Source organism: Micromesistius poutassou (genome assembly GCF_964030765.1).
Source record: "Micromesistius poutassou genome assembly, chromosome: 18".
NCBI classification, from domain to species: domain Eukaryota; kingdom Metazoa; phylum Chordata; class Actinopteri; order Gadiformes; family Gadidae; genus Micromesistius; species Micromesistius poutassou.
The window spans coordinates 641,994-655,439 of NC_140288.1; the positions used below are offsets into that span (position 1 = coordinate 641,994).

At 49.0% G+C, this 13,446-nt stretch overlaps 3 protein-coding genes across 3 annotated transcripts in view; 1 reads left to right on the top strand and 2 right to left on the bottom strand.

Moving 5' to 3' along the window:
* The window catches only part of fktn (fukutin), an 8,366-nt gene extending 3,522 nt beyond the window's left edge, over positions 1 to 4,844 (bottom strand). Inside the window, exons 1-6 of the mRNA XM_084482870.1 lie at positions 4,522 to 4,844; positions 4,027 to 4,065; positions 3,631 to 3,819; positions 2,897 to 3,052; positions 2,024 to 2,154; positions 214 to 346 (exon numbers count right to left, since the gene is read on the bottom strand). Coding sequence (XP_084338996.1) covers positions 214 to 346; positions 2,024 to 2,154; positions 2,897 to 3,052; positions 3,631 to 3,819; positions 4,027 to 4,065; positions 4,522 to 4,617 — 744 coding nt within the window. The 5' untranslated portion in view covers positions 4,618 to 4,844. The remainder of the gene's footprint in view (positions 1 to 213; positions 347 to 2,023; positions 2,155 to 2,896; positions 3,053 to 3,630; positions 3,820 to 4,026; positions 4,066 to 4,521) is intronic.
* A 590-nt stretch (positions 4,845 to 5,434) lies between these two features.
* On the top strand, positions 5,435 to 7,404 carry LOC311362943 (uncharacterized protein). The gene is made up of 2 exons (XM_084482855.1): positions 5,435 to 6,293; positions 6,409 to 7,404. The coding sequence occupies exons 1-2, from the start codon at positions 5,718 to 5,720 to the stop codon at positions 6,493 to 6,495; spliced, it is 663 nt and encodes a 220-aa protein (XP_084338981.1). The 5' UTR covers positions 5,435 to 5,717; the 3' UTR covers positions 6,496 to 7,404.
* A 301-nt stretch (positions 7,405 to 7,705) lies between these two features.
* LOC311363253 (WD repeat-containing protein 91-like) overlaps positions 7,706 to 13,446 on the bottom strand; it is an 8,953-nt gene continuing 3,212 nt past the window's right edge. The window contains exons 6-16 of the mRNA XM_084483223.1: positions 13,306 to 13,440; positions 12,811 to 13,001; positions 12,415 to 12,469; positions 11,879 to 11,974; positions 11,502 to 11,596; positions 10,998 to 11,154; positions 10,173 to 10,275; positions 9,625 to 9,737; positions 9,286 to 9,393; positions 8,551 to 8,640; positions 7,706 to 8,105 (exon numbers count right to left, since the gene is read on the bottom strand). Coding sequence (XP_084339349.1) covers positions 7,923 to 8,105; positions 8,551 to 8,640; positions 9,286 to 9,393; positions 9,625 to 9,737; positions 10,173 to 10,275; positions 10,998 to 11,154; positions 11,502 to 11,596; positions 11,879 to 11,974; positions 12,415 to 12,469; positions 12,811 to 13,001; positions 13,306 to 13,440 — 1,326 coding nt within the window. The 3' untranslated portion in view covers positions 7,706 to 7,922. The remainder of the gene's footprint in view (positions 8,106 to 8,550; positions 8,641 to 9,285; positions 9,394 to 9,624; positions 9,738 to 10,172; positions 10,276 to 10,997; positions 11,155 to 11,501; positions 11,597 to 11,878; positions 11,975 to 12,414; positions 12,470 to 12,810; positions 13,002 to 13,305; positions 13,441 to 13,446) is intronic.

Here is a 13,446-nt window from a genome sequence, read left to right on the forward strand (position 1 = left end):
CCGTTCTGGGACCACTGGAACTAGAGCGGCGCGCTGATCAGTTGGCTGCAATCTGTAATCTCACTGAAAACCATAGCCTCAAACAACCTATTCCCACACACACACACACACACACACACACACACACACACACACACACACACACACACACACACACACACACACACACACACACACACACACACACACACACACACACACACACACACACACCTGGTAGAAGGCGCGGGCCTCTTTGTGACGGCACTCTATGAAGTCTGCTTGGCTTCGCAGGGTCAGGAAGTGGGAGGAGTTTCGTGGAACCTGCACATCGAGTCCATCCACCACCGTCAGAACCAGGTCTGGTCTTTAAGAGATATAGAGATATAGAGATCTATACAGAGATATATATATATATATATATATATAAATACATACACACAAAGATATATAGATCTATATACAGAGATATATAGATCTATACACAGAGATATAGATATATAGATATATACACAAATATATATATACACACAGAGATATATACAAAGATATATATATAGATAAAGATATACATAGATACACACACACACACACACACAGAAGTGATTGTATTGGTTTGCAACATGTATCGTTCAGAAAATAGTTTCAAACAGCATGAATACTTGATTCACTCAACAATTAGTAGGAATAAATACGTGTTGTTTTCTACTTTCCACACTGCAACTGAGGGACCTTGCTAAATGCATCTTGATCAGTAACTAACGTAGTCATTAGACCTGCCAAAGGTAACAGCAAACCTTAAGTGTATTTTTTTTATTGCTGGATTGAATGTATTTAGTATAGTTAAAGGTTTCTTACTTGAAAGTCAGCACTGTTAATATTAGATTTTACCAGGAGTTCCCTTCAGATTAAAATCTATTTTTCGAGGGGAAACCTTGCCTATATAGCGCACTAGTACAACGTTACGATCATAGAATAACATGTCTAGACGGACAATTTAGGGAAATGGAGCACGATAAATGAGACGACACACACATGCAAAACAATGTCCAGTTTAGGAATAGCAGTTGAACTATTGAGTTCCATGGTTTCTATCAGAGCTTTGAACCCTCCCAGGGAGACAAACCCACGACCACAACATAAGAGAACACGGCGATAACAAGTTCAAACACATCCCGGCCACCCGGTAGAGGAGCCCTCAGCACAGTGGGAATCATAACAGCTGTGATCACGTTACAGTCTGTGTCATTTCCTATCCATGAAACAACACCAGGTATGAATGGAGCTTGTTAATAACCATTGCTGCTGTCGCCCAGGCTTAATGAAGACCAGGGAACCAGATCATAAAGTAAACTGTGATGTAAATGAGTTGGATTCAGAGAACTGTGATACACAGAGGCCATGCTGTGATATTAGAGGAGGCAGCGTGCATGTACAAGTTTCTTGATAGTCTAGAACACTTAAGAATGCAGCCTGCACAAGTGTTTTCCTCACTGCTAAATTAAGACTGGCCCTATTTCGATAATAAAAATGAGACTTTCATCCAACTAAATACCCAAGGGCCAATGGGATGACCCTCTTTCAAGGTATGAAAGCTGACAATATCTAAGCTCTGGAAAATATCACACACAACATTTGGTTTTTCAACTTTAGGCCATACAATGAGCCCTGCGAATGTTTAAAGGCAGTCCGGAGTCCAACGTAACTATTGTATCGTCTGCATAAAGATAAACCTTAGCTGTACACATGCTTCCTAATGTTTTATGTACAATTTGAAATCAAGGCATTGTGTAACTGAAATGTAGTGATTGCATTTGTTATTCAAAGTGTTGTTATTCTTAAATACCCAGAGCTGAGTCCTCTGTAATCTGTGTGATTACACTCTTATTCCATGTAATATCGTGCGTCAATATCGGTTAATCATTTTGCTTGAGGGAAACGTTTGAAAGTATATCTTGCCGCAAAATTGGGGACCAAGCGAGCCCGGCGTTCTCTGTTGCGTCATATCGACATCATAGTGACGGTGTAGTGGACCGTGAGTCACCTGCGATAGGCCCCGGCCCGCCGCCCGTAGGGCAGGCCGGTGGGGGGGGCCAGGCGGCGGTCTGCGCTGGGGGCTAACCGCAGGGGGGCGTGCCACAGATAGCCCCCACTCCTCTGGTAGAGCAGCACCACCTGGAGGGAGACACACTCACTTATAGATATAGAGAGAGAGAGAGGGGGGGAGAGAGAGGGGAGAGAGAGAGAGAGAGAGAGAGAGAGAGAGAGAGAGAGAGAGAGAGAGAGAGAGAGAGAGAGCGGAGAGAGAGAGAGAGAGAGCGAGCGAGGGGGGAGAGAGAGAGAGGGGGGGGGGAGAGAGAGAGCGAGGGGGGGGGGAGAGAGAGAGTGAGGGGGGGAGAGAGAGAGAGAGAGAGAGAGAGAGAGAGGGGGGGAGAGAGAGAGAGAGTGAGGGGGGAGAGAGAGAGAGAGCGAGCGAGGGGAGAAAGCGAGGGGAGAGAGAGAGAGAAAGAGAGAGCGAGGGGAGAGAAAGAGAGAAAGAGAGGAGAGAGAGAGAGAGCGAGGGGAGAGAGAGAGAGAGAGCGAGCAAGGAGGGAGAGAGAGAGAGAGAGCAAGGGGAGAGAGAGAGAGAGTGAGCGAGGGGGGAGAGAGAGAGAAAGAGAGAGCGAGGGGAGAGAGAGAGAGAGAAAGAGAGGAGAGAGAGAGAGAGCGAGGGGAGAGAGAGAGAGCGAGCGAGGGGGGAGAGAGAGAGAGAGAGAGAGTGAGGGGAGAGAGAGAGAGGGGGGGGGAGAGAGAGAGAGAGAGCGAGGGGGGAGAGAGAGAGAGAGATCGAGCGAGGGGAGAGAGAGAGAGAAAGAGAGAGCGAGGGGGGAGAGAGAGAGAGAGAAAGAGAGAGCGAGGGGGGAGAGAGAGAGTATACCTGGACGATGTGACCATGGGTCGAGCGGAACAGGAAGTGCAGAGGGATCTGGGCTGCCGACAGCTCCGCCCCTTCCTCCAGCAGCCGGGGGTCGTGACCTCGCACCTGCTCCACCTCCAGGCCCTTCTGACTGGCTGCCGTGGCAACAGCCTGCCGCTGCGCAACCAATAGGATCATTATGGTATGGCTACGATAAGTTACCATGAAGTGAAGACAACATTTATGGTCATTTATTGTACAGTTACAGAAGAGTTGTGGTTGAGTTATTTTGAAATAATGGTAAAGTTATGGTAAAGTTATGGTAAAGTTATGGTAAAGTTATGATAAAGTTATGGTAAAGTTATGGTAAAGTTATGATAAAGTTATGGTAAAGTTATGGTAAAGTTATGATAAAGTTATGGTCAAGTTATGATAAAGTTATGATAAAGTTATGGTAAAGTTATGGTAAAGTTTGTATATGTGTACATCTTTTGTAATATTCTTGCATGTAATAGCTATAAGTTCTCCACATGTTGGGCTGAATCAACGTGACAGAAGCTGCAGAGTGAGCTCACATGACTCCATCAGCGTGGTCGTATGAGGAGTGGGTACATCACTAAAGTCTGGTAGTGGCACTACCAGACGCTAACAGCTAATAGCTAATATCAAGCATTTCCTTGGCATTAAGAGGCCATTCCACAGTATAATACTAATACTAATCCTGATACTAATAGTGGGTATGACTGTCCACTCACGTCGTACTTCCAGTGGTCGGCGATGGCGGCGAAGGCGGTGACCGGCCTCCCTGTGCACAGGAAGCTGCAGCCACGCCCCCCGCCCTCCGGCCCGCCCGACCGGCCAATCAGAGACAGCGCCGTTGGGTCGGCCAGGAAGATGGGCAGGGCCAGCTTGCGGGCCACAGCCATCACACGCCTCAGCGCTTCCTGTGTGGAGAGGAGGACGTACGTCACGTGACCACACCGTTAAAGGTCCCGGGACGCGCCACCAGGCGTGGTGTGATTGGCCGTTACAAGCCGCCCCTTATGACAGACCAACAGACATCTAAACAGACAGAAAGACAGGCAGATGGACATCGAGACAGACGGGTAGACAAAGACAGAGTCAGACAGACAGGTAGACAGGTGACTCACCCATTGATTGTCCTTCTGCCGTGAAGTGCTTCCTCCATTCTATTATAAATACATTAAAATAGAAAAGAAAAGACCAGAACTTGATACATACACACCAACATGACATCACATCATCCACCATGATATCACAACGTCCACCATGACATCATAACGTCCACCATGACATCACATCATCCACCATGACATCACAACGTCCATCATGACATCACAACGTCCATCATGACATCACGACGTCCACCATGACATCATAACGTCCACCATGACATCACAACGTCCACCATGACATCACAACGTCCACCATGACATCACAACGTCCACCATGACACTATATACAGTGTCATGGTGAACGTTATGATGTCATGTGGACGTTATAACGTCCACATGACATCACAACGTCCACCATGACATCACAACGTCCACCATGACATCACAACGTCCACCATGACATCACAACGTCCACCATGACATCATAACCACGGGGGTCCACGTGCTCACCGACGACTGGCGGTAGTAGTAGACCTGGAAGAGGAGGAAGGCGGAGCTGGCCGCCGCCAGCACCGCGAGGAGGCCGGTCTTGTTCAGCCGCGGCATCGGCCCCGTGCCCCGGGAGGCGCGCTCCTCCCGCCGGCCCTGCTGGATCCGGTAACCGTGGCGACACTACGGCACCGCACGAGCGGCTGTGATCGATACGGTCCGGAGGCTTCGTCTGCTGGTTTGTTTGTGATTTGATTGTTCATTTGTTTACTTGTTTGTTTCGCCGACCAAGAACGCGGCATTGTTGTGTGGAGATCTGAGTGTTGAACAGCTCATAGTACACCCATGTTGGCGATAACAAAATATTAGAACTGCGCATGCGCTTGGCGGGTGTGTTGACGATCGTCCGCGCGCTTCCGTGTCGCGCGCGTCGTATTGAAACCGCTTTCAAGATAAAAGTCCCCGTGTATACTGCGTGATTTCTCCCCGATACCAATGTGTTGCACTGATGACTAATATATATATATATATATATATATATATATATATATATATATATATATATATATATATATATAATTTTATACTATAAATAGATTGCATGTAATATATTTATTTTGTATAGTTGTCAGAAGCTGTCAGAATACTTTTCTTACATAGAAAAAAGTATTCTGACAGCTTCTGACAGCGTGACAGCGTGACAGCTATGAGTCATATCAGATATCGGTTTCGGACCAAATATCACATCGTTGTTCTTGTTGTCAGTCTGATAGATGGATGGATGGATGGATGGATGGATGTATTTGTTGTTGTCTTCGATCTGAGTGATGTCGACGGTGTGCAGAGGGGACTTTTATTTTTTAAAATCGGGGTGCACCGGAAGAGACTCTTCCTAATAGTGACGGAAGTGACACCAGAAGTGAAAGGTAGCACCTTCTCGCGAGCCAGGAGATCAACACACAACAACAACAACACCGACCGACCCCAACCCGCCGCTAACCCACCGCCCTGTGGCGGAATGCACGACCGCAGCGCTGCGCCCCAGGTCACGACAGCGCACTACGATATAAACACGCGCCCTCGTTCCCCTTTCCGCGCCTCCTCGTTCCACCGCGTGCGTTTTGTTTTCTCCGCGTCTATGATCGCCGTCTGCGCCCCGCGCTCGCGCTCTTGAATGAAGGATTAAGGCCCTGTCCGCAAGAGCCACACAAACAAAGATGGAGAGTTTGTACAAGCGCAAGGTCTTCGCGTCGATGCGCAAGACCAAGGCGGCGGAGTCCAAGCGGAAACGGCAGATCGGGCTTCCCGCCTCCATCCTGGACGACAGCGACGAGGGCTCGTTCGGCAGCACGAGCAGCAGCAGCGGCAGCGGCGACAGCGGCAGCGGCGACAGCGGCAGCAGCGGCTCCGAGTATCGCGGCAGTAGCGCGGCGGCAGAGAGCGGCGAGACGGGGGGGACGTCGAGTGACGATAGTCGCGCCGTCGCGCGCAAGCGTAAGCGCTCCTTTATCGCCGATAAAGACGACAGCTCTTCCAGCAGCGACACGAGCGACCCGAAAAAGGCCGATGGCGAACGCGACGTCAAGCGCAAAGTGCAGCCCAAGAAGCGCATTCGCCTGCGCAGGCCCGAGTCCGACTCGGACGTGGACGCGGTAGCGGAGCGGGAGCAGAGGCGGAAGCGAGCGGCGGAGGCGAAGGAGACGGCGGCCAAGCGCAAAGAGCGGCACGGCAAACTGCTCGCGCTCTCCAGACGCATGAAGTCACGCACGCGCGACGCCAGGCGCAGAGGCAAGGTGGGTAAAAGAGGCTGATAATAGTATAATAATAATAATATAATAATAATAATACCAATGGTGATCAGTGTTTTTTATGTATGTATTACATATCTTTTATATTTTACTAATCCAGGAGGGTGAGGATGGATCAAGTGACGAAGATGAGGACGAGGACGAGGAGACAACAAAGGTGGTCGCTACCGGCAACGGCAGCGCATAGCTCCACCAACCCCAGCAGAGGAAGAGGAAGAGGCTTTTACTTTTTCTGTTTTCAGGGTTTCTGACTTCCTGCGGGACGGACATTAGATTAGACTTAACCAGATCAGCCCAGGCGCATCAGGTGACCCCAGACAGTTCAGAGAGAACTAAAACTAAAACATGAAAGGACTCATTAGGTTGTTCTCATCATTACTGTTACAACCAAAAGACGACATTACAGTCCGACGTCATGGTTTTGTGATATCATACAATGAGGTCAAAGCTTTGTGATATTTCTCATTGTTTATTTGGTCAGTCCATCCGTCGCTTTGCTTTCTAACTTCATAACGAAGTTCTAATGTCATGAAAACATACATTTTAGAAAAAAAAAAAAAAAAAACTAATTAAGAATCTTTTTTTAATTGGATGTGAGAAGCGTGGTTGGGCGAGGCTGTTGGTTTCCGTGGTTGCAGTGAGGTCTTTTTTTGAGGCCAATGCGTTTTCCTATTGGCTATTGACCCTTACTAGTATTAGTATGGAACAAGCACACAGCTGGACGACGACGTCAGTGTTCTGACTCCGCCTCCTAACCCGCCGGCCCCGCCCCCTTTTTAAACACCATTTTGACAGTTGGTTTCCTGAAGGGAATCTTGTACATGTGGCCATTTTGGACAGCTGTAAATAAATAAGAACAATCAATATATATTGTATTGCACACGTCTTTTGGGTTTGCTGATGTTTCTCCGCTTTAACCTTTGTTTATATACATCCACTTGTCACGAGACCAACTTGTGCAGGTGGCAGAGTTTCAGTAACTGTTTTTGGCGCTCTCTCTCTGTTGATTTTAACGCTAGTCATTTTGTGCTACATTATAACTGAATACAAGCGACCACCACTTTGGACAATTGTACAACAATAAAACTAAATTGAAACATCACCATTTGCGTTTTTTCCTGGTCTTGCTAGTGGTGATAAAATACATCTGTATTTACCATAGTTCAGTTAAGTATATGTAGAAACTATTAATAAAAAAAAGCCAGAGGTCAGGCCAAAAAACACCTCAAAGAGAAGGAAGCAGCTAAACTTTGTTTTTCTATATGACCATATAAGGAGGTAGGGGCGGGGCTCGGGGAGTGGCTAAAGATCCCCGTTGGGTGGAGTCAAACTAAAAACGGCCATATATGGACAACCAAAAACAAACACTCCCAACTGCTCTCTTCAGATTGATTTATTCATATTCCTCAGACGTACATACACGCTAATGCTAATGCTAGTTAAGACAGGCGGCAAGAGCTCGGCAGGGGCCCGTAGGACACGCTAACTAGGCTAATGCTTAGCACGCTAACGCCGAGTCAGCTGACCTCCAGGGGCCGGGAGGAGTGCGCCGCCGCCGCCGCGCGTGATTAGCCTCGCCATGCTAATGCTAACGCTAATGCTAACCACGCTAGGTCAGCCGGACTTGTGGGCCAGCAGCGTGCTCACGCGGATGCGGCCGTCCATGGAGGCGGTGAGGCAGGTGCCGCAGTCCAGAGCCGAGCTCCAGTCCAGCGTCACCACGGGCGACCGGTGTCCGCCCAGCGACAGGGAGGCCTGCTCCTCCAGGGCCCCGCCCCCGGCCTCGCCGTTGGTCAGCTTCACGGCGGGGAGGAGACGTGGAAGAGGAGAGAGAGAGAGAGAGTTTAGCAGCTGGGGGGCGTCCGAGACAGGATGGAGCTTCTCGGAAAAAAGTTGTAGCATGACGCCACAACACAACGTGGCTCATGTCTTACACAACACGGCTCGTTATGGCGCCTATGAACGAGGACAGGACTCAAAACGTATCTCAGAGTTGGCATGGGTCGTAACAAGCCTTCCTAGCGCCAGGTGAGAGGGTGAGTGTGAGAGGGTGAGGGTGAGAGGGTGAGTGAGAGAGGGTGAGGGTGAGAGTGAGTGTGAGAGGGTTAGGGTGAGTGTGAGAGGGTGAGTGTGAGAGGGAGAGGGTGAGTGTGAGAGGGGGTGAGGGTGAGAGGGTGAGGGTGAGTGTGAGAGGGTGAGTGTGAGAGGGTGAGGGTGAGAGGGTGAGTGTGAGAGGGTGTACCTTGTAGATCAGTCCCCCGTGAGCCGAGCAGGTCAACACGTGGCGGCCCTCCGAGTCGAAGGCGAAGAGACGACCCCTCGGTACCTGGACCTGCCCAACATGGAGGACACGTTATACCACCTGGACCTGCCCAACATGGAGGACACGTTATACCACCTGGACCTGCCCAACATGGAGGACACGTTATACCAGCTGGACCTGCCCAACATGGAGGACACGTTATACCACCTGGACCTGCCCAACATGGAGGACACGTTATACCACCTGGACCTGCCCAACATGGAGGACACGTTATACCACCTGGACCTGCCCAACATGGAGGACACGTTATACCAGCTGGACCTGCCCAACATGGAGGACACGTTATACCACCTGGACCTGCCCAACATGGAGGACACGTTATACCAGCTGGACCTGCCCAACATGGAGGACACGTTATACCACCTGGACCTGCCCAACATGGAGGACACGTTATACCAGCTGGACCTGCCCAACATGGAGGACACGTTATACCAGCTGGACCTGCCCAACATGGAGGACACGTTATACCACCTGGACCTGCCCAACATGGAGGACACGTTATACCAGCTGGACCTGCCCAACATGGAGGACACGTTATACCACCTGGACCTGCCCAACATGGAGGACACGTTATACCAGCTGGACCTGCCCAACATGGAGGACACGTTATACCAGCTGGACCTGCCCAACATGGAGGCCGCGTCTATAACGTACCTGCTTGTATCCACTGTAGCCCGACAGAACAAAGGGCCCTGTTGCATCCTGGGACAGCTGCTGCTCCGACTGCTTCACGCCACAGCGGTGGATGTTCCACTGGACGAACTGCACACACACACACACACACACACACACACACACACACACACACACACACACACACACACACACACACACACACACACACACACACACACACACACACACACACACACACACACACACACACACACAGTTGCTTGGATATACACTCATTAGTGGGAGTGTCTTAATGTGAGTGAGTGAGTGAGTGAGTGAGTGAGTGAGTGAGTGAGTGTGTGTGTGTGTGTGGCCCACCTTGCGGTCCTCCCCGACGCTGTAGACGGCGTTCTCGTCGTAGCTGAACTCCACGCTGTACACCTCTCCGTCGTGAGCCTTCCAGCTCATAGCGCTCTCACAGCGCTGCATGTCTGACACACAGCATGTAGCATGTTAGCCACATGTAGCATGGTGTAGCATGTTAGCCACATGTAGCATGGTGTAGCATGTTAGCCACATGTAGCATGGTGTAGCATGTTAGCCACATGTAGCATGGTGTAGCATGTTAGCCACATGTAGCATGGTGTAGCATGTTAGCCACATGTAGCATGGTGTAGCATGTTAGCCACATGTAGCATGGTGTAGCATGTTAGCCACATGTAGCATGTTGTAGCATGTTAGCCACATGTAGCATGGTGTAGCATGTTAGCCACATGTAGCATGTTGTAGCATGTTAGCCACATGTAGCATGTTGTAGCATCTCTATCTGCAGTGCATGGTGGCTAGTGTAGTAACATGCCTGATAATGATGTAGAACTGTAACCAGTCACAGCGTGTTAGCCAGACGTAGCGTGTGAGTTTCTTACCAAACAGCCGTATGACTCCGTCAGCCCCTCCGCTCACCAGCAGGTTCCCGTTGTGGTTGAACGACGAGCAGTTGATGGCAGCAGACTCAGAATCTAATGACAGCTGAACACAACAGAACGCTACAGTGAGCTCTATGAGGGAGACAGTGAGCTCTATGAGGGAGACAGTGAGCTCTATGAGGGAGACAGTGAGCTCTATGAGGGAGACAGTGAGCTCTATGAGGGAGACAGTGAGCTCTATGAGGGAGACAGTACGCTCTATGAGGGAGACAGTGAGCTCTATGAGGGAGACAGTGAGCTCTATACTTAGCTCTACTATCTAGCTCTACTCGGGATACATAGTTAGATATATTAGTGTTTAATCATTTTTTTCTATTAGGGAAAGTAAATTATCTACAAGGGATGAAGTTTGTCTTTTTTATTAATCAATCTAAGTTTATCTGCCATGAGACTAGTAGCTAGCCGTTTGTTGACAGTTATTCGATAACGTTTTAAACAAAAGACTTAGTATACTTAGTATAGTATACTTAGTGTACATAGTGTAGTATAGTATACTTAGTGTACATAGTATAGTATACTTAGTGTACATAGTGTAGTATAGTATACTTAGTGTACATAGTGTAGTATAGTATACTTAGTGTACATAGTATAGTATAGTATACTTAGTGTACATAGTATAGTATAGTATACTTAGTGTACATAGTAATGAAATGATGTAGTGGAGGACAGTGCGTCTCTCATCCCGTGAGGGATATTAGTTTATGTATTATTCATATTTGGACTGCTTCCTGTTTGAGTGTGTGAGCACTTCCTGTGGCGGTGTACCTGCTGTTTGACAGTCTTGGTATCCCAGAGCAACAGGCGGCCGGTCGCCGTGGATACGGAGGGGCGGGGCCCCGTGGCGGGGACACCAGCGGAGGCAGCGGTCGCAGCGGAACAGACGAACGACGAGCCGCTAGGACTGCAGGCCAGGGACAGGATACTGGAGAGAGAGAGAGAGAGAGACATAGACACACAGAGAGAGAGAGAGAGAGACATAGACACACAGAGAGAGAGAGAGAGAGAGAGAGAGAGAGAGAGAGAGAGAGAGAGAGAGAGAGAGAGAGAGAGAGAGAGAGAGAGAGAGAGAGAGAGAGAGAGAGAGAGAGAGAGAGAGAGAGAGAGAGAGAGAGAGAGACATAGAGAGAGACATTAGACACATAGAACTATAGATATAGAGAGGAAGAGACACTCCATTCAGACATATATAAATAGAAATATAGAGAGCATATAGAACTATAGATATCGATAGACAGACATACAGACAGACAGACAGACAGACAGACGTACCGAGGGTGTGTGTCATCAATCGTCATCTCATAAAGATTCTTCTTTGCTTCCGTGTCGTAAAGTCTGACGGTTCCAACAGCGCTGCCTAGTAACAGCTACACACACACACACACACACACACACACACACACACACACACACACACACACACACACACACACACACACACACACACACACACACACACACACACACACACACACACACACACACACACACACACCAAATGTAATGCTAAGGCTAATCATATTAATAACTTTGTCAGGACCACTTGGCTCGAGTAGAGCTGACATAAACAGGGAGACCACGCTGATTGAAAAGGTAGAACAAATATTTGTTCTTCTAACCCTAACAAATATAAAGAGAGAGAAACCTACCAGTCGGTCAGGCTTGCTCGCCCATTCCAGAGACAGCAAAGGGAACTTGGACATGATGGTCGCTTTGGTCTGCATGACGGGGTTAAACGACCACACCTAAAAACACACGGTCAACTTTACAATGTCATCAATTTCACTCTTTTTTCGTGATCATCTTCAGCAGTCAGAAGGTACTACTAGGAGGAGTCAGAGTGTCCTTCTCACTACTGGCCCCTCTGGCGGGTAAGTGAACTGCAGCCTGCTCAAGCTAACGCAGTCAGAGTGCGAGCTCCGTGGGTCGAGACAATAACAATCATCCACTAATGATAGTTAGAATAGTTCATATATGTAAACATTCAAATAAAAAGTTATAAAAGAAAATAAATTTCTTAGATGTGACTAATATATTATAAATAACCACGGCTGTTTTACACAATGGAGAGAATCGGGGAGGGCATAAAGTTAAATTACAAACTGTTCATATATTGTCAGTTTAAAGCGATATATGCATGAAGAAAAAAAACATGTTTTCATATTTATTATGAATATGGTGTTACCTTGACAACACCGTCAACGTCCAAACTAGCCACCCGGCGACCTGAAACATCAACCCTGGAGAAAGAGAGCAAGAGATGATGGGTAGTGTAGTCTCTACCTAGTGCATGCTGGGTAGTGTAGTCTACCTGCAGTGCATGCTGGGTAGTGTAGTCTACCTGCAGTGCATGCTGGGTAGTGTAGTCTACCTGCAGTGCATGATGGGTAGTGTAGTCTACCTGCAGTGCATGCTGGGTAGTGTGGTCTACCTGCAGTGCATGATGGGTAGTGTAGTCTACCTGCAGTGCATGCTGGGTAGTGTAGTCTACCTGCAGTGCATGATGGGTAGTGTAGTCTACCTGCAGTGCATGATGGGTAGTGTAGTCTACCTGCAGTGCATGATGGGTAGTGTAGTCTACCTGCAGTGCATGATGGAGGAGTGGTGCTCGCTGTACTCTTCTTGGCTCAACTTGATGAAGGGCGGCTCAGAGGAAGCCCCGCCCCCTTCCGTCTCAAGCCCCGCCCCTCTTGTGGTTGAGGAAGAGGAGGAGTCAGGAAGCGCGTCATCGCAGGGGGCGGAGTCCACCGCGTCGGCCTCGCCCGCGTCGGCCTTCAGGAGCAGAACTTTGATTTAACCTCAAATTAAAGAATGGGTCCGTTTAGAGTGACCCCGCTGCTACTGGTCACATGCTAACACATCCTAACAGTCTAGGAGGGGAGGGGGGGGGCTACATGCCAACTTGGTTATACTTTTGTTTTTACTTTTGTTTTGGCGTAATAATGAGCGCTGTTGTCAACCTGTCAATCTAAATAAAGCGCTGGCTGGACTGAGCTCCACACGTTCAAACACACGTTTGAACGTGTCCTATTGGCTGAAACCCAGTAAGTGGGCGTGATCGAGACAGGAAGCGTACCGTCGTTGGGGGCGGTTTGGAGAAGAGCTCCTTGCGCTCCTTCTCGTGGTCCTGATGGCGTCTCTGCCGGGGGTGGGAGGGGCCAGCCTGGTCGCTCGGCAGCGGAGCTGGCTGCTGATTGGCCGACGAGGTGGACTTGAC

Bases quoted from the DNA above. Each gene is read 5' to 3' on its own strand.
- LOC311362943 (XM_084482855.1), top strand. From the start codon at position 5,718: ATGGAGAGTTTGTACAAGCGCAAGGTCTTCGCGTCGATGCGCAAGACC. The intron at 6,294-6,408 runs GTGGGTAAAAGA...TTACTAATCCAG, and splicing joins ACGCCAGGCGCAGAGGCAAG to GAGGGTGAGGATGGATCAAG.